Source organism: Oryctolagus cuniculus, chromosome 1 (assembly GCF_964237555.1).
Source record: "Oryctolagus cuniculus chromosome 1, mOryCun1.1, whole genome shotgun sequence".
Taxonomy (NCBI): Eukaryota; Metazoa; Chordata; class Mammalia; order Lagomorpha; family Leporidae; genus Oryctolagus; species Oryctolagus cuniculus.
In genome coordinates this window covers 154,236,176-154,256,420 of record NC_091432.1, presented here as the reverse complement: position 1 = coordinate 154,256,420, position 20,245 = coordinate 154,236,176, and the positions used below count along the sequence as shown (strand labels likewise).

Here is a 20,245-nt window from a genome sequence, read left to right as displayed (position 1 = left end):
AGCTGTTTGAACTCTGGATGGTTACCTAAGTTAATTAAGTCTCATTTTCTTTGTCTATTAAAAGCAGGTTATAAAAGCATTCAAATGTTTGCTCTAAGTCTTAAATGACACTAATCCACATGAAGAGATTAGTACAATGCTAGGGCATAGTAAGGATCTTGTAGACATTAGCTGCATTTTTACTTAAGGGAATATTAGTTCTGCTTTTCTCAATTTCTTATAATTTCTGACCTCTACATTTTATGGAATTTTCAAGTGTATGCAAGGGGTCTTCAGAAAGCTTGTGAAAAATGCCCACTACAAAAATGCTATCCACTGGGGCCACTGTTGTGGTACAGTGAGCCAAGCTGCTACCTGTAACGCCAGCATTCCACATGACAGTGCCAGTTTCAGTCCTGGATGCTGTGCTGTCAGTCAGCTCTCTGCTGATGTTCCTGGGAAGGCAGCAGAGGGTGACCCAAGTACTTGGGCCCCTGCTGCCCCCATGGGAGAGACCCAGATTCCAGGCTCATGACTTCGGCCTGGACCAGTGCCAGCTGTTGTGGCCATTTGCGGAGAGAATTATTGGATGGAAGAACTTTCTCTCTGTTTTTCTTTCTCTCTTTCTCACTCTGCTTTTCAAAGAAATAAATTTTTAAAAATAAGAAAGAAAATAGTATTTATGGATTTCAATTTTTTTTGTACCAAAGTAAACTCCATTCCACTTTACCACAAACTTTTTTTAAATACTGTAAGTTTCTTAATTTGTGACTAGCAAAGGTTTTTGTGTTTGACTCTAGTTTCTTATTAATATTATGTAATCAGAGTTGTGATCAATTACTTGATCACAGAGTTGTGAACAATTAATAGTAATGAACAATAGATTTTTTTTCAATATCAGCAAATTTTTGGCAGCATATAAAATAGTAATTTATTGGAGACTCTCAGAATTTAGAGAGGCTTAAAAAGAATGACCTTAAGTTGGTATTTAACCTAGCCATTGTAAAGCTCCACTTCATCCCATAACAAAGTGTCTGTGTTCAGCTCCCTGCCCCACTTCTGATACTAACTTCCCACCAATGCATACCTTGGGAGGCTGCAGTGATGGCTCAAGTAGTTGGGTACCTGCTACCCATGTGGGAGATTCGGATTGAGTTCTGGCTTTAGCCTAGCCCAGCACCAGTTGCTGTAGGGCATTTGAGGAGTGAAGCAGTAGATGGGAAGTCTTTGTTTGTCTCTTTATCTCTCCCTTTCTGCCTCTTTGAAATTAAAATAACAATTTTTAAAAGAATGACATGGAAGCTTACCTCCCCTCTGCCAATGCAAAAAAAAAAAAAAAAAAACTGATGGCAAGAATAAAAGAAACCTTTATTTTTTATATAAACTCTTCTTTCATTGGGCAAACACTGTGATATATTTATGAAAACTCAGGGATATACCCAGAATTTATCAATAGGATAGCTTATAACCCTGTTTTGGAAAAGGACCTTTCTCGTAATACAATCCCATTAAAATTTCATTCCTGGAAAGAATAAGTTCTTATAGATGAGATTATTTCTGCAGGATATTTCCTGTCTTGTGTGTCCACTGTCATTTCTTTTTTTTTTTTTTTAAGATTTGTTTATTTATTTGAAAGCAGAGTTACAGAGAGACAGAGATAGAGAGAGAGAGAGGTCTTCCATCTGATGGTTCACTCACCAAATGGCTGCAGTGGCCAGAGCTGCGCTGATCTGAAGCTAGGAGCCAGGAGCATCCTCCAGGTCTCTCACACAGGTGCAAGGGTCCAAGGACTTGAGCCATCTTCTACTGCCTTCCCAGGCCAAAGCAGAGAGCTTGATTGGAAGTGGAGAAGCCAGGATTTGAACCAGCGCCCATATAAGATGCCAGCACTGTAGGCGGCGGCTTTACCTGCTATGCCATATTGCTGGCCCACTGTCATTTCTAAGTCCTTAGTCAATTGTGCCTAGAATATCACTGAAACACATTATTCAGAAGTGAAGGTCCATTCACTTATTATGAATATTTATTTGCGTACCTTGTGCACATGTGTGATTTTCTTCAGCATCAACTATGCTAAAAGTTTCTGACTGGCCCCTTTTGTGAATGCCAGGCTGTGAGCTGCATGTGTGGTAGTAATACAATTCAGATACTAGTCTTTAGTTCCAGCTCCAATAGAGAGCTCCTCAACACAGTTGAGTACATTTGAAGGAATCCTGGCTAATGTGTGTTCCTTTTGCCTTTGGGTGTTGCTGTGATGTAGAATCCTGGCAAGTAAATAGGGTTTGGGTTAAAGATCATTCCGATCAGGCAGTTTAAGGAAATGATGAACTCATTCTCATTCATGGCCAGTGTTGGGTGACATCAAAGTTTTCCATAATCCTTGCTCTCGGGATATGTTGAGTATATGAAACAGCTGCATTAGAAATACATTTAAAAGCCTGGCTTATTTGAAATATGTAAAAAAATCCGAGCTGCACATTGTTGATTTAGGATTCTGATTTAAGTGTCCTGTGATCTTATTCCTCATACGCAAGAAACACCTAGGCTTTGATCAAATATCTTTTTTTGACCTATGACATTTTGGCTGTTTGCTATATTAGATTATCCACATGGAAACATCAATTGGATATTTCCTCTCCATCACCTCCCAGTGATACTATGGTGGCAGATGTAAAGAATGAAAGAAAAAGGTGACACAAGAATATTTAATGGTAAACTCAGGTTCAACAGAAGCAGAGGTAGAAGAAAGAAACGTAGTTTCTCTACTTCCAACACACATGTTTTCCACAGATGGCTGGTTTTCTTCAATTTTCATAATTACAATTTCAGGCAGCGTCCCTCCACTCCAGCATGGTTATCCCATTTGTGGGTTACCCATTTCCTGTGCATTTCCTTCCTCCAGCCCACCTCTTGGCCACATTAATGTTACTACATGTCATAATTGATACCACAGGTGGCCACAGCAGGTTCTGAAAAGAAAATGAAATGGAAACTTGTCAAGGTTGCTTTGTGTTAAATTAAAATATTTGGTGAGGAGAAACCTAAACTCTTGGCCAGAATGAAGCTTCTGAAAAACATAGGCATTTCAGAAGTGTACACTATTTCTTTCATTACCATCTGTGTTAACCAAACATTACCTGGCTTGGGTATCTCCGAGGAGGTGAGAGCAGTAAGCATAATGGCTGTTTTGAATGTGGAAATAAAGTTGAAGCTATGTCCTCATTTCTGGTGTGCACCTAGCCGGTATTTCTGACATGCTAAATTAGACTTAGTTTAATGCATGGTCTCCTAGAGACTTACCATCAGAGGGACAAAACTTACACTCTAGAGACAGCAGTCAATATTTCCACAGACTTCAGTGAGCAGGGTTGGATTGTGAAGAACAGAGTGTGTTCCTAAGTTCAAGGAAGGGAGGAAAATGATTAGGTTGAAGAAGGTTTTGTGGGGGAGGTAGGTGTAGAACTCTGCAAGGAAAACTGGAGGAAGGGAGGAACGTGGAATTTGGAAGAGAAGAGCAGAGTGGTGTGCCAGGAAGAAGTGAGGAAGGTCAGGGGAAGATGCACATGTTCCTAAGTCTGTATAAGCCCCATACTCAGTGAGAGTGCCGTTGTCTATCATGAAAATATGGGTGCATCTTGTCTTAGAATGGTTCCTTGCAATGCCTCAACTATATTTATAATGTTCAACCAAAAGCAGTCTCAATGGGGAATAGCTTGATAAATAAATTCATGTCAGGGGGCAGTGAGGGTGTTTGCCCTAGTTAACATTTGTGTTGGAGGGATGAGATTTGGAAAGAATGGAGCTTTCACTTAGGATGTACTAGGAATAAAATCCGAACCATGACAGGCAAAGCCTTGACTGATTGGACCTTGCCTCTGTTTCTATTTTGCTGCACGGTATGCCATTCTCTCACTTGTTGTCTGAGCAAGACTGACCTTCCTTGCTAAGCTCTTACCTACATTAGTCTTTGTGTTGCTATGTCCCTTCCCATTAGTCCCCAGTCTCATGAGAAGACCAGCTTTTCCTCATCAGCCACGGACCAGCTCGTGTTTCACTTTCTCAGAAACTGGAGTCTTTTTCTAACCATCCCACCTAAAGTAGTGAACTCAGCACAGCATGCACCAACATACCACCTTCTTTACTCCTATACTGCACATGGAGCACTTTGAGTGATCTTTCTTCTTTATCTTCTGTGTTACCCCTTTAGGACAAGAACCTCATCTGCTTTGTTCCCAGCCAATGCCAGTGTGCAGTAGGTGCTCAATGAAGTGTGTGTTAAATGAGCCTGTGACCGTGGGATCTCTGTTAGGCTTATTCCTATCCCAAAGCGTTGAACTGTTTGTTACAAAGCAAGAGGGAAGATGTGAAAGGCCCTGGTGGCTGGTGTTGCTATGGAGTTAGAGGGCCACACACCTCTCTCCTTTGTTCTTCCACCAAGTCCTAAGTACTTGGGAAACAACAGGACTCCGAAGCGAAGCGTATTTCAAGGAGATGGAATTTAAAGGAACAATTGCATGGTTGGTTAAATGCTGATAAGTTATATCAGGAAAAGTTGTTGGCTTAATCCATTTCTAAGTGTATTTATAAGTCATTGCCATTGCAGAATGAAATTCCTACTCGTAATGAGCTAAGGTTCCCTGTTTTACGGCCTGTCCTTTGAAGCCCTCTCATTTTCCTGTGTAGGGCACCTTTTGGGACTTTGCACTCTTCCCCGCCCCCTTCTCAGAGTAGTGCTGAATGATTATGTCTAGCCTTTAGAAATTATAGCATACTAGCCATTGTTAATTCAATGAAAGAAGTTTAGAAAACCTGTTATTTTTTCTCACTCATGGGTTCCTCACTGTAGCACACCCCTGGCTGACTGTTCAAAAGCTGCCAGAGTTAGTTCCTTTTGTAGCTGGATTGGCTTCCAAGTTCCAAGGTAAGAATTTATTAAGTATATGCCCTCAGTTTCATGGTTGGAATTTATAAATTAAATGCTGTGATGCCTGTTTGTGTGCCATTAGTACATGATAATGACAAAATGATACATCCATTATTTTGCTATTGGTGTGTATACTTTATGTTTTTTTCCAAAAGATGTATGGGATTAGAACAGGTCAGAGCGAGTTGCAGAGATTTCTGTTTCACTCACTTTCCCCCCATTTTTCCATCTTTCTTATTACAATGTTGGAGATCCAGCACCAGGCAATCCCTCAAATTGTTATTAATTTAACTTACCTCTTAACAAGAGGGTAATTCTGTCATCTCCTCACTGTTCAGAAATCTGCAATGTCTTCTTCCTTCTTTAGCACTGCAGTGACAACACGCATCCCTGCCAGTCAGATATGAACATTGAAGGAGCCTGGAAGAGGGGCTACACGGGAAAGAACATTGTTGTCACCATCCTGGACGATGGCATTGAGAGAACCCATCCGGATCTGATGCAAAACTATGTGAGTGTTTGCTGTGGGTGGACTCTCTTTCCTCCTGGAAAGCAGGGAACCTCATATTTGGATAATCAAAAAGGGGACATGCTACAACACATGTAGATACCATAGACTCTCCCTTACAAAAGACAAGCACATGGTGTACAAGAAGCTTGTGATTACACTTTCAACCTTCCAGTGCCTTTGATGTTTTGACCTACAAGAAGCAAGCAATAAGGTCACAGAATCCCTGCCACCAGCGCCATCTGCTTCCAGCAGCATCCACTCTTCCCAGCAACCCAGCCAGCAGGGCAACATTCTTGGTTTCCTTTATGAAGAAAAGTGTCCTTAGAAATTTTCCCAAGTTGTTTTGCTGTTTTCTTTCTCTCTACCTCTCCATCTTGAAAGGATGGTAATGATCAGCTTCCCTGTAGTCTGTAGAAATCAGTCAATTTCCTTTCTTAAGAAAGAACCTCAAGTTCATTTAGTTCTCATTTGTACAAAACAGTTGAGTGGCTGCTCTCCCCTACATCCAAGCACGCTGAAATAAATTTATATCTCTTCATAGCACAGAATTTTAAAGCTATAAAGGAACTTCAGTTTAGTATCCTCACTTGGTAAGTGAAGAAACTGAAGCCCGAGTATGGAAGAGCGATTCAGGGTCAGACAGAAGAGCAGAACCTGCCTTTCCCCCAGCACACAGGCAAACAGCTTTCCCTGTGTCCTGCTGCGCCCACTGAATATGAATGTGTTTGGTTTAGCACAAATAGCTTTCATCTAGTGGTGACTGTTCTCAATACCTTTCTAATATTTTCTCCTTTAAAGAAAATTCTCCTGAATTATCTGTGCAATTAGAGTTGCCCTCCTTACCCGCTTGGTTCTCCTTCTGTGGGAGCTGGTGAGGGAGTAGAGAAATCAACTGGATGAAACTGGGTTCCAGTCTTATTTTATTTTATGCCAAACAGGTTATAAAGTAACTTCTGGGGGGCCCACTCTTTTCATTAAAATTACTGAATTTTACCAGATACTCTCCAAAGCCCTTCATCTGCCTGTGGCCACTAAATGGGGCTATAGGCTCTCCTATGTACAGGAAGCAGGGTCTTAGCACCTGTATATATAATGCACATTTTGTTTAATTCCCCACCCCTCAAATTTCAGGCTTTACATGCTAAAAATTACTTTTTGAAACAAGAAATTTTGATATAAACAGAAGACAAAAGTAGTGTTTACTTTCACCAGCATTGAAGTTAGCAGCAACCATAAAGCATAAGAAAATTGAAAACATCCTAACATAATCTGTCTGTAGTGGTATAAATTTTAACAATGATAATGCGCCAGTAAATTATTTTTTGGATACTTTTCACAATCATTTTTAAAAGCACATGAATAAATCTAACTTGTGTTTTGTAGCTACTGTTTCCCCATCTTGAAACCTTAGCACACGGAAACCTTGTTCATCACTTTGGCTGGTCCAGAAGCCATTGGGTGTTAGTTAAACAGCTGTATTATAGACTGTTTTGTAGTAGATACAACATCTGAAACCAGACATGTGTGGTCTAAAACAGGTCCCAAGAAAACTGATATAATAAATAGCTAGTACTGGTTTTTATTTGAATTATATGTGAATGCTTTTTGTCTTGTACAAATCTTGTCTTGTAAAACTTTAAATTTTGATAAGGAAGTTGCCAGCTCAAGAAGTCAAGTACAAAATAGGGAGGGAGTCTATAAAGAATAAATCACTTTGCTTCTAGGTAGGCAAAGAGTGCTTCATAGAAAAGGCAATAATTGAGGATACCTGAAAGTCACACATCTCAAGAACTAAGTCATTCTAGGGGTGAGGAGAAAAAGTGCTAGCAGAAATAGACCGAGCACTCTTTCATCTGTGTAGAGTCCTCCTTCATTTGAAGGGGAAAAACATAGCAAGGATTATTACCGAACCACAGTCTCTCCCTAAGGCATCCTGATGCCACTGGACCACGAACGTATTAGTTAACCTAATGACTCTCTTTCAGAAATGTGTTTAAGAATGCATGAGCCTTCGGTCAATCGCTAATTAACGAATGCCTGTTTGCTTTCTCTCTCTCTTCTCTGTGCCATAGGATGCTCTGGCGAGTTGTGACGTGAATGGAAATGACTTGGACCCAATGCCTCGATACGATGCAAGCAATGAGAACAAGTAAGGCCCAAGTGAGCGGTTGCTGGTGTAGGGCTGGAAAGGAGCTTTGTATTCTGCTCATGCTGAGGAAGTATCTTCTTTGAATTCCTTGGTAACGAATGATCACTAATTTTCTGGAAGTAAATGAGGATAACAGCACAACATACCAAAACTTATGTGCTATTTCTAATAGGTTTTTTTCTTTTATGGAAAAAATTCTCAGCTAGTATTATTTAAGTGAATCAGTAAGTTTAGACAAAACAATATAACCTAGAAAATTATGACTGTACATGTATTTATTTGACCATCAACTATAAAAACGCTATTATTGCCACTGCCTGGGACTCCAGCATTCCGTATGAGCACCAGTTTGAGTCCCAACTGTTCCACTTCTGATACAGCTCCCTGCTAATGGCCCTGGGAAGGGAGTGGAAAATGGCCCAAGCACCTGGGCCCCTACTTCCCATGTAGGAGACCTAGATGGAGTTCCAGGCTCCTGGCTTCAGCCAGGCCCAGCCATGGTGGTTGTGGCTATTTGGGAAGTGAACCAGCGGAGGGAAGATTTCTTTCTCTTTGTATCTCTCCCTGTCTTTGTCACCCTGCCTTTCAATTAAATAAAATAAGTGGATCTTTAAAAAAATCTATTAAGATTGACAATCATATTACAGATCAGAGATAGTAGTGAAGTGTCAGTATGCAAGTTGATATAGGTAGGCTTTTCTAGGATTTCCTAATAAAAAGAATCAGGGTCTTAAATGAATTAAATTGCATAGTTTTAGTTCAGACATGTTGTTATCAACTAGGTTATAATGTTTGGTGAACTTCATACAAGGGGTTATAGTTCCAAGCAACATGAATGATGTATTCCATAGTAATGTGTGAATTAGCATGAAACACTGAAGAAGAAATGCAAAGTGCCCATTACTTGTAAAGGTACTGGTGATATGCATTGTGGGGACCAAAAAAATAGTAATTTCTTTCTCTCCATTTTGCTATGAACTTGAAATTACTCTTAAAAATTAAATCTTTCATCCAGGAAGTGGCAAATCAAACCCAGAATGTGATGTCATCTCCCTCCAGTTAGAATAGATATTATCAAAAAGACAAAAGACAAGAAATGCTGGCAAGGATGTGGAGAAAAGGGGCCCTGGTACACTGTTGATGGGAATGTAAATTAGTACAGCCATTATGGAAAGCAGCAAAGAGGTTCCTAATATATTACAATTGGTAACTACCATATGATCTAGCCCTTCCACTACTGGGTATATATTCAAAGGAAATCAAATAAGTCTGTTGAAGAGACATCTGTGTTCTCATGCTGATTGCAGCACTATTCATAAAATAGCCAAGAAATACAAACAATTTAAGCGCCTATCAACTGATGAATGAATAAAGAAAATATGGCATATACACATGTTAGAATACTATTCAGCCATAAAATGGATAAATTCCTGTCATTGTGACAGCATAGATGGAACCAGAGGTCATTAAGTGAAATAAGGCAGGCACAAAAACAAAAGTTGGATTAAGTTCCTTATGTGTAGGTTCTAAAAATGTTGATCTCATAGATGTTGGGCTAAATGGTGGGCACCAGAGGCTGGAGACAGTAGACCAGAGGGAAGAAAGATGGAGAGAGGTTGGTTAGCAGGTACTAAGTTATAGATAGGTTGGATAAAGAAGTTCGGACTTATCCAGAGTGACTATCATGTACTATATTTTTTGTCAAGTTAGAAGAAAGGATTTTGAATGCTCTCGTCATAAAGAATTGATAAATGTTTGAAGAGATAAATATATTATCCTAATTTGAACATCACACAATATACCCATATGTCAAGACATCACATGGCACGCATAAATATGTACATCTTTTCTGTGTCAATCTTTTAAAAAATCTTAAAAAATGAACAAAAAACAAGGCACTATTATACATTTAAATGTGTGGTCCATTATGCTATAACATGTGCATTCCTAAAAAGTGTAACACTCTGAGGAATCTAAATGCATAGAGAAAAAAGAAAATAGAGCAGAAATCTAACATTTAGATTAGGAGCCAGTCCTAGTGGGGAAGACACCCACATCACGTTGGAGTCGCTGACTCCAGCTCCTGATTCCAGCTTTCTGCTAATATAAACCCTGGAAGGTAGCAGGTGAATATGTAAGTGATTGGGTTCTTGCCACCTTCATGGGTGAACCAGAAATGGTTTCCCAGCTCTTGGCATTGGCCTCTTGTGGGCATCTGGGAAGTGAAGCAGCAGATGGAAGTTTCTTTTCTCTTCACCCCTAACCTGAATCTTTTCCTCTCTCTTGGTCTGCCTCTCTTTTCCTTAGTCTCTCTTCTTCTCAAATAAATAATTTTTAAAAATTCATCAGTGACACACACAAAGTCCTGTAAAATGGTATCCCAGTTTTACACACAGTAAGTGGTTAATCCAAAGGTAGCACCACCTTGAAAGAAAACAACACAGTTTTAACGGGTGTTTCTGTAAGTATATGCTCATTTTACCTCCTCCCACTTTCACACCCACAACCCTGGGTGCAAGAGAAAATGAGCAAGAGAAAAATGAGATAATTATTAAAACAAACCAAAAAAATGAAATCCAGACAATAGAGAAGAAAAATACAAAGTAAGCTGAGATAAGGGGGGAAGGGAATTAAGCAGAGTGGAGTATGGCCATTGGCTGAAGTGCTGCAGCTTGCCAGCTTCCATGAACCGACTATTATGAGATGAATGGAGAGGAACCTGAGATCAGTGAGAAGTTGCTGCACAAGATGTGGCTATGTGTGGATTATTGTGCCATTGAGCTCTATAACTGTGTTTTCTGTATTTCTCTGACTCAGTTCAACTGGGTGTATTTTCTGCATTCACCTAGAGTCTCTGGGACAAAGTCACATATAAACAAATGCAAATTTTACATTCTGTTCAAATTAGTCCCTAATGTATGTATCTTGGGGGAAGAAGTTTGTGATATCTATTGTGATATAGCAGAACTGATTGTACTCTATCCATTCACTAACATTATCACATCAGCATTTCTATAAGGAAAAGGGAAACAAGAAAAGTATAGGAAAGTCTAGATTAGGTTAATGCCCCCAAGTATCACTGTGAGGAGTGTGGAGGGATAAGAGGAGCTGTAGGTGGAAATGGAAAACCAATGCATTGAGCCCTGTCGTTCTTTGAATAGGAATCCACAAGTGGTAATTTTTTTTTGCCGTGAGACTCTGCTGGTGACTGTTCTCCAAGGGTGTGCCTGATCTGTGACTAACATTGCTAACCACAATGTCTCTCTGTAATGACAGTTCTTTGAGGATTGGCTTTGATGGCTTTTTACAGACTACCCTTTTAAAACTGTCTTTGTGAGGATTCCTTTTAAACATGCCCCCCCCTACCCTGCCCAGTCCCCCAAGACCTTTGTTCAAGAAGAATCACCGCAGTCATGCTCACTCTGGAGTATTGTAGTGGGGCCTGTTTTGATCCTTTCTGAGCACTGTCATTGAGTTCAGTGAGGTTTTGATTGTTGGAGGACATGGGCTTTGTTCCAGATGTGCATGTAGGTTTGTATTCTTGACAATGAAATATGGCATTGTTGGAGGTATAACACCAGCACTCCCTACCTGTTTCATTAGAAGTCAGCAGTCCCTTGAGATACTTCTGCCTGATCAGGTTTAATGGTTATAATCTCCTCTTTGCTTGTTTCATTACAATGATATATAAGATTGATGGATCTTTCTTTAATTAATGATTCATAGATAGATAATTCAGTTTGAATAGCAGTCATTCAGAATTAGGAAATAAGAGTGGGTTTGTGGCTTCTAGGAAATTTTAGCCCTGGCTCTCCTTGATTAGCTTTATGGTCTTTGGGTCTAACTATTTTGAATATTAGCACTTTTTTTAAATCTCTAAAATGGGTATTAAAATACTTATCTCTAAAGGTTAGCAATAAAATTTGTTAGAACACCAAGCTGACTACATAATAAGTGTTAGATAATTATAGATGTTATTATTGTAATGATGTGTTCTATTCCTGTATTTATTTCTTGATGAATAATCAGTAAAAAATTGCAATCATCTCAAAATATGTGTGCATATGAACATTTAAAATCTAAATTAAGACTTGGACGTCTGTTTATTTTCAAGGCTACAGGTTTATATAGGTTTTTTTCAGTCTACTTTAAGTCTGCTTTCCTTTAATTCCATTTCTCTATTTCCCTTTATAGAACAAGAGTCCTTGGTTGGTATTAGATAATGAAGGTGAGGACCTTATAATCATCATTCAAATTAGGCAGTTGAGGCAGATACTACGCAAATTCTTCCTTGTTGTACCATCAGACCAGTGGGCTTTGGAGTGCATTGGAATTATTATGAGGCTGCGTTTATGCATCCAGTCAATGAGTTGTTGAGACCTTGCTATGGAAATGGCTCTGTGCTGCTTAGAGTCTACGATGATGAAATAATAGACGTTACTACTAGGTTGAACTGAGAGATGACACAGTAAGAAACCCTAATGTCTGAGAGGTTTTCGGTACCGTTGGAGAATGTACTCTCACAACTTTATGCTAATTATTTCTCTTAAATTTGTATGATTTCATTTCTGGTGGCAAACTTTGGAGGGAAGGAAATTATCCCCACATTATAGAACTTAGGAAAATATTTTTGTCCATTTTTCAAGTTCCCAAATGGTAGCATGTCAGACCTAAATACTTGATGCTACAGAAATAGTGTTACTAGAGCAGACGTAAAAGCCTGGATTGTACTTCGACTTTGCCTCAGTTCATTTATCTTGCCTTGTTCTCAGCTGAGAAGAGAAGATACTTCTGCAAATGAAGCAGCCTCCTGGCATTACGTACCACTACTCCCATTTCTGATAACTGAATCGTTGATCTCCAGGTTAGATCATTCCTTTGCTAGGTCACTTCCTGTTAAATGTTCCCTCTGCCTAAATGTCATGGCACCATATTTAGAAGGAGATGACACCGCAGCATTGTACTTTGTGTTGCTTGTGACCCCAGAATCTAATTCCTTTCGAAACAAGCCAACCTGTAGGTTAGAGGCTCATTTTCCAAAAGGAATGGACTTGCATTTTGTTTCTCATCTCCGTTTCAAGAAAGATTTAAGCAGGGTGGATAGGAGTACATTTCTTTTGCTTCTTCAGCTGCTTTGCATACACTGCCATGTTGCAGAAACCAAAGCGTGTGTGGCCTTCTCTTTGTCACTCCTGCGGCTGAGGATTGCTGGGAGCAGTTAGGGTTTCAAAGCAAAGCCAATGGATGCACTCAGTGTTTTCTGATTATCACAGAAACATGCTTACTTGATAACTAGAGAAAAAACACATAGATAAGTGGCCTTACCTGGTGGAAGCATTATTTCATCATACCAAGGATTTAATCTAGTATGTTAAGATAAAGTTATCTTGTGGTGGGTTCAGGCAAAACCTATAAGAAAAGTTGAATCATTATCAGAGGCCAATTTGTTTCGCCAAACATTTTCAAAAATCTTCCTTCAATATTTTTTGCAAAAATAACATCTACAAAGTACTAACACAGTAGTTGATAATGATAATCAAATGAATTTATGTGAAGTTGACTGCAAATGTGCATTGATACACTTATTGTGCACAAAACAGGCAATTGTGACAGTATCAGACACTCTTCATAAACAGCTCTCTTACTCATTTCAGGCTTTCCCCAATGCCGTATAACTTAGGAACAATAGAAAGTTAATGCTCACAGTTTTGTAGGCTGGGAGATCCAAAATCAAGGCACCAGTACATTCAGAGTCTGATCTAGGTCCCTTCATCATAGATGATGGGACTCCACATGGCAAATGAGGCGCACAAATTCCCACAGACCTCTTTTAGAAGGACACTGCCACTGTTCTCATAAGCACTGTCCTCACGACCTAGTCACTGCTTCAAGTTCCTACCTCTTTTAATATCAATGCATTAGGAGTTTGATTTCAACACAGGAGTTTTGGAGAGAAGCAAGCATTCAGATCATAGTTATAGCCTCCAATTTTATATACATAAAAGAACCTGCAATACATATTTTAGGAAATTTATTCCTATACATGCAGGTTCATAATATAATACATTGAAATAAGATTTTTAATCATCGTCTAGATGCTGGGAAGTGGCCTCACGTGGGAAGTTGCAGTGCAGTAGGAAAAGGCTTCTCTCAGCCCAGAACGCAGCCACTCCTTCCACTTTCCTGACAGTTCTCATTGTTTTAGTTCTCCTCATTCACAGCTCTCAAAAGCCTTCCACAGGAAACCCCCTTGCATCCACACAAGTCGTAGGTTAGTTTACCTTCCCTCTCTTACCTGCATCCTTATAACAGCCTCCTGCATAGTCTCCTTGTGTCTAGTCTCTCCCCAAACTCCTGCTTCCTGGGCAGTAATTCTGAACCAAAATGAGAACATAAAAATCCTCTAAGGTGTCGCATGTTACGAATTCAACGTTTTCATGACCCAACTCCTTATGTCTGCTCTGCTGTCTGGGTCCACCACCACCAACACCAACTTCCCCCTTCCACACACACACACTTCATCCATAAGCCCTGTGGGACTTGTAGAATTCCCCTACCGTACCTCGCCATTCTTCCTGCCATCATCTGCATCTGGATAATATTATTGGTGTCACTATTCCAGCGATGCCTTCTTTCACCTTCTCTGAACTGAGTTTGGATACCCCTCCAGCGGTTTTTCACAGCACGTGCAGTATTACTATTCCTTTTATAAAATGCTTCCTACTATAGATGAGGTCACACTTACCAACGTGAGGAAACAGGCAAGAATAATATCAAGAAGTTGATTTTCAGTTTAGTTGGCTCAAATAGATAAATTAGAAAAATTCTGTCTCCATCTCGGTAGCTCACCTATAAAATAGTGTTACATATAATGGGGCTTTGTGCTGGGTATGTTTATTCTGATCTTCCACCCTCATCCATATCCTGCCAAGCTGACCTTTACAGACTGCATTCGTGGACTCCCTAACCCTCTGGCTTCTTACTGGACTTGGCCAGTGGAAAGCTCAAGTAGAAGAAGAGAGGTGAAGCAGAGTAAGGAAGAGGGCTTCTTCCTCAGCTCCCTGCTTGCAGGGTCATTGGCTGCTTCCCTGAAGATCTTAAGTCCTTCCATGAGGCCCTAAATGTGACCTATTATAACTCCCCTTTCTGGGTAGCAGTAAACCACATCTTTCCTCAAGTCCCCTCAGATCTAAGGAGTTCCCATTATTAGGAGACCAGAATACTTCACTACTCCCTATTTATTCCCCCAAACTCTGCTTTGCATCATTATACAAATCCCTTGAATAAATTCTTCTCACATTACCCATTATTATAGAGGAGCCCAGTGTTTCCTAATAAGCCTTTGACCAACACAGTACATTTTGTCTTTTAGCCTGATATCATTGGTGGAATAAAGGGGAAGGTGGTGAAATACCTCTGAAAGAAAAGATAATTAAATTCATGGGAGGTTTCTAAATGACTGTTTATGCTTTAATGAAGGCTGAATCGTACAAAAAATGATCTAACCACGAATTCCTGTATACCTGCTGCCTGAAGGGTAAATAGTCATCTTTGTTAAACACTGCCTTAATTATTCCAGGGATTAGACTCACGAGAATGCGACCTTCAGATCCTTTTGTTCTTCCCTTTGTCAATCTTAGTGTGTTCTCCCGGATTTGGGGACTTAGTCTCTTGGGGCTGTCAGTGGCAGTTTAGATAAAGGGTCTGATTGATGCTATAGGTTAAAATGAGGTTTGGGTATAATTTATGCTAACCCAGCGCATCATTGACATGAATAATTGATAGTTGCTTGAATTTAAATTTCTTATTTAAAAAACAAACTCACAAATTCCTGGGGCCTCTAAAGCAGATGGAAATTGCAGTATGGGAAAGAGAAGATAAGTATCCTTTTTAAATAATGGATTAAGCACTTGAGTAGGTTTTCCAGACAGGTGTATTTATTTATCTTTCACTTTTAATCTTCTTCTTTAACCTCCTCCTCAGATACTTATATTTTCTCTTGTTTCTTTCTGTCCAAAAATATGTACAATTGACAACATGAGGACCTTGAGGGGTCAAGAGCAGTAGTTTTTTGTTGATGTTATTGTCAAACATTAGAAAAGGCATCCAAGAATTTTCAAACCCGATGAGCCGGTGAACACTCACGTTAGATGCTGAATAAGAAGGCAAATCTTGGAGAAAAGATTTTTCACTCCCCACGCAGCTTCCCAAGAAGAGCAGGCTGAAAGAGTAATGAAGCTTCAACCTTGCCCAGCATTCATTTTGATATTCTGGAGATATTACTTAGATATTGGTTACCCCCCGCCCCGTTCATATCAAACACCTTCTAAGTTAAAAGATTAAAGTTAGAGTTTCTTTATGAGCTATATTTTTGCAGTTCAGTTAATTACAATGGAAATTTCTTTTTCCAGTGTACTTAAATGTGTGTGTGTCTGTGTGTGTGTGTGTGTAACGTCAGTGAATTTGAAGCTTTAATAAAAATAGAGGTATACAGAATGTATCCTTTACATCAGGACATTTTTAATCAGTCCTCATGAAATAGATTTCCAGAGAAGATAGATTGATATTGGAAGTAAGCATTCTGCTTTTAGAGGAGACCTGAAAGCTCCAGCCTTCCTGTTCACTAGTTTGTGCCCTTGGAGAAGCATTCTTCCAAAACCTCCTTCACCACAACACTATCTCAGTTTCCTGTTTAACTCAAACAAGCACAGAGATCTGCCCTTCTATGGAGTTGCAACTTGAATGTACTGTAAGCAACTGCTAATAAAATTAGCACATCTGCATGCCATCTCGTTTACTCCCATCACCAGCCCACTGTCAGAAAGTGTAGGGAGGCTAAGTAATGTGCCGGGCCACTAAGTAATGTGGCAGGGCCAGGATTTGAGCTCATTCATTTCTGCACCATCTATTTACCTGCATAGATGATTTAATTGATGGCCAAGTAAATGAGAAATTAATTGCTGTGCTGAGCATAAGCTTTAGTAGGTTCACTACCAGAATGCTACAGCCCTGTATTCAATAAACGCATAATAGCCTGACCCTGTCAAGTGCTGGTAGTCAGGGTTCTGTTTCTCCAGAGGGAGGGGACTCTGTCTGCAAAGACTGCTAACACCTGTGTGCACATAACTTTGAACAGGTAGCAAAGATAGTTTATTACAGTGAATTCAATGATTATATAAATCTGACTCCTCCATCATTTCTGTTCTGTGGTGACAAATGAAGGCCACCCAAAGGAGACTAAAGACTATTCAGAGATTGCTGTAGAAGGGAATTAGCTACCATTATTTGGAGAAACTCTAAGACAGACATTAAGACTGACTGGGAAAGGTTACAGTATAAATAAAGAAGAGAAAAGGGAAAGCTTCAGGCTTGGTCTGATTGGAGATTATCAGGAGGAAGCTGGAACATGGGGTCTGTAGTCTCAAACAGTTTCACTAGCTATAATAACAGGTTTTTTTTGTTGTTGTTTAAATTGAACTTGGATGAGTACCATCTGATCATAATGTAAATCAAAAGGATTTTGGCAGCTATATAAAAGTTCCACAGATATGGAATTTTATAAATATTGTTATTAAAGGTATTAGTAACTAAGTAATAATATGATATTTCACCCTAATTCCCAGAAGGCAGCTGGTCAATTTTCACATGGCTGTCTTTGGAGAAATGGGCTCTTTGCTGTTGGAGTCACATAAAAAACACGTTGCTGGTTTTGCACTTAAAGGGACAACTTTTGTGAGCACTCCGGAAATGAGGGCTGTGAAGGATTCTCTGAAGGAAGAAAAGATTGAGCTCAAGGAAAGCCTTTGGGAGTAAGAAAACTCTTACGTTAAGAAATGGATGGGATCTGGGGCTGTGTCTTACTTGGAGGAAATGGCAAATGCTTTTGCTCATAAAACTCCAAAAACAGTTGCAAGCAGTAGGGAAGAGCAGTAGACTACTTGTGAATTTCCTACAATTCTCCTTCATCCCCACTTTCTCTGCTTTCTTCACAAGCTGCCTTCTTAAGAATTTTAGAAGAGTGAACTTTGTTAAGAGTTTAAAATATTCCTATTTTTAGATATCCATATACCATCTGCATAGTAATTTACATGTGCTAGTAAATGCCTCTGCATGAATTGCAGATAAAATACCTTGTGGTGACATCCTGGGCTGAGAGTAGCTGACTGCTGCAGATTTTGTATGAACTTTTTACTCCTGGTTGGAATTCTTACCTTCTAAGGTTTGTTCTTGTAAGATCACACCCTCTTCCATGCCTGTCCCAATTACTGAATCTAAACTTTCACTTTCTCCTCAATACCCAACATTCCTCGTATCAGGTTGTCTCATATCCATTTCTTTTTCCACCATCCTGATACCCTGTTTTTCCCAAAGGCTATAGTGTTGTTGTTATGCAAAGAAAAAAGCACACATGTGTCTTTAGCAGCTGCCCCAGTCTTGGCACCAGTTCTGTATAGTCCATACTGGGTGATCTGATCTGAATTCTATCAGTCTGCAATTTCAGCAGTGACCTGTGTGTGTGTTTTATTGGATGTGAGACTTTTGCATATTTTTTCTTCCTAGAAGAATAACAAGTCCTTTTAATGTTGCCCGAAGGAGTGGGGAATAGCTGATCTTGTACTTGAAATAAAAACACTTTTTAAAAATTTTTTTTCTCTCATCTACCCATGTGATGCATCCTGTAAGGAATATTGAGGGAGAGTGGGCAATGAACATCTGAGAGGAGCTAGGGCTTGAATGGAAGAGATCAAAGAAGTAGGGAACTTAACTTCTGCCATATAATTCAAAAGGAGGCAAAAGGGGTCCACAAAGCAAGGAACAATCTCAGATACAGCTCCACTAACAACCATGCATTTGCCTTATCATCCACACTTTGAAGGACACTATTCATGGGAAAATAGAGGCCCCTGTCATTATGACTAGTTTTTCCCACTACAGAGATGCCATAGCAACTGAGGCTTAATTCTTTCATAGATTGAATTTATTTCAGATTGCTCAGCCTTCTGCAGAATTATACTAGTGGCATTGTTATGGTGGAAAAACATTCCAGAACATTGAGGTACAGGAACAATACCCATTTCACTGCTGTATTTGTAGATATTTTCATTCATATTGGTTGAAATCTTTGTAGCCAAGATGCAAATATGAGAAAGTGTTCGGGTAAGCCAATGCAAATTAAATTAATATTCTTTCTTTCATATTTTATGTTTGCAAGTACTGTTTTTACATGAATCCATTCCATTTATGTTTGTGCAATTTTCTCATTGTGTTGCTGTGAGCTTCTGTTAGAATTCCCATTGTAAAACTTATTTCAATTGTGAAGGAAACTAACAAATGTTTAATTCTTCTGAATTGAAAGAAAATATCCACAACTTTTTCATTATCTGTTATACATACTGTTTCCTTGTCTTCAGTTAGGAAGATGTTATGCTAAAAAAGTACTTTGTTAAAGATGGTACCCATATCTTAACTTCACTTAATACTTTCCTTAAAATATTTATAGGTTTTTGAGGTCTATACTGATAGTACTCATTTATAGATTTCCAAGAAATATTTCTGGGTTGAAGCAGAAAAGTACAAGTAACTGCTAGATAAGTTGTTTAATAAAATTGAATAATAGACTAAGAGAATGTATTGAGCAATACCTCCTGAAAGCATGTCTATGCTGATATATGGACAAACCCTACATGAAAAGTTATTGTCTTTATATAATTTCAAAACTCAGTATATACAAGCTGCTTATTTTGTTTTTCCGTGGATAATTCTGTAGCTTTGAGAATTTTGTTATATAATTTGGCTGGAGGAGTAGAGAATTACTTTGTCCCTCAAAGAAACCTTGGATATTTTTGCCTTGAGCTTTGAACTCTGTAACAAAGTCTAAATAGAGTTTAGTAGGTTTGGTATGTGTTTCTCATGAAAGAATGAGGAAAAAATGAGCAAGTCTCCAATTCCCCTAAATGGCATTTGTCCTTCCAAGCCATCTTGGATCTCATTTTCTCATAATCGAGGAGCTATCTACGACTAATAATAATTTATCTAGAACTTTCAGTTCACAAGTATATCCTCATGTGATTTGTAAAAATTCATATTAGATAAGTAGAGTAGTTTATTGTTTTGGTCCTCTAGTATCTGAATTAATTTTTTTACACATAGGAATTTTTTAACTTATGAGGCTTGGTGAGATCAAAGACTATTATGTAATACAGCAGCTAAAAATGTAGATACTCCCTTGCCCTAGTCTAGGACACAGGGTGTGCAGTCTAGATTGTAAAAATCAAGAGCACTTGCTACAAGTAAACCATCTCTAATCCAAAAATCCCAAATCATCAGTGCTACAAAGTCTCAGACTCTGAGTGTCAACATGATACCACAGCAGAAAATTCTATACCGTAAAACTTTGTTTCATGTACCAAATTATTTAAAATGTTTGTTTAAAATTACCTTAAACCTATGTGTATAAGGTGTAGAGTCCCACCACAAAAATATATCATTATGTATATGCAGATATTCCAAAATCAAAAAAATCCAAACTCACAAAACAAAAAACAAAACTAAACTCAAAAACACTTCTAGTCCCAAGCACTTTGGGTAAGGGATACTCAAGTATTATTATAGCATAAGAGGCCCCGGAAGCTCTCACTCAGTTTTCTGTTTCTCTCCTCTCACCCCCAAGTCTGTCCTCATA

At 39.0% G+C, this 20,245-nt stretch overlaps 1 protein-coding gene across 5 annotated transcripts in view; it reads left to right on the top strand.

Annotated features, from left to right (window-relative positions):
• Window positions 1-20,245, top strand: part of PCSK5 (proprotein convertase subtilisin/kexin type 5) — a 437,660-nt gene that overhangs the window by 124,155 nt on the left and 293,260 nt on the right. For all 5 annotated transcript variants that reach the window (XR_001793338.3, XR_516723.4, XM_008256580.4 and 2 more), the window contains exons 4-5: window positions 5,271-5,414; window positions 7,487-7,563. Coding sequence is in view for 3 of the 5 variants with exons in the window: in XM_008256580.4 (XP_008254802.1) it covers window positions 5,271-5,414; window positions 7,487-7,563 (221 nt within the window). In the remaining 2 variants the exon portion in view is untranslated. The remainder of the gene's footprint in view (window positions 1-5,270; window positions 5,415-7,486; window positions 7,564-20,245) is intronic.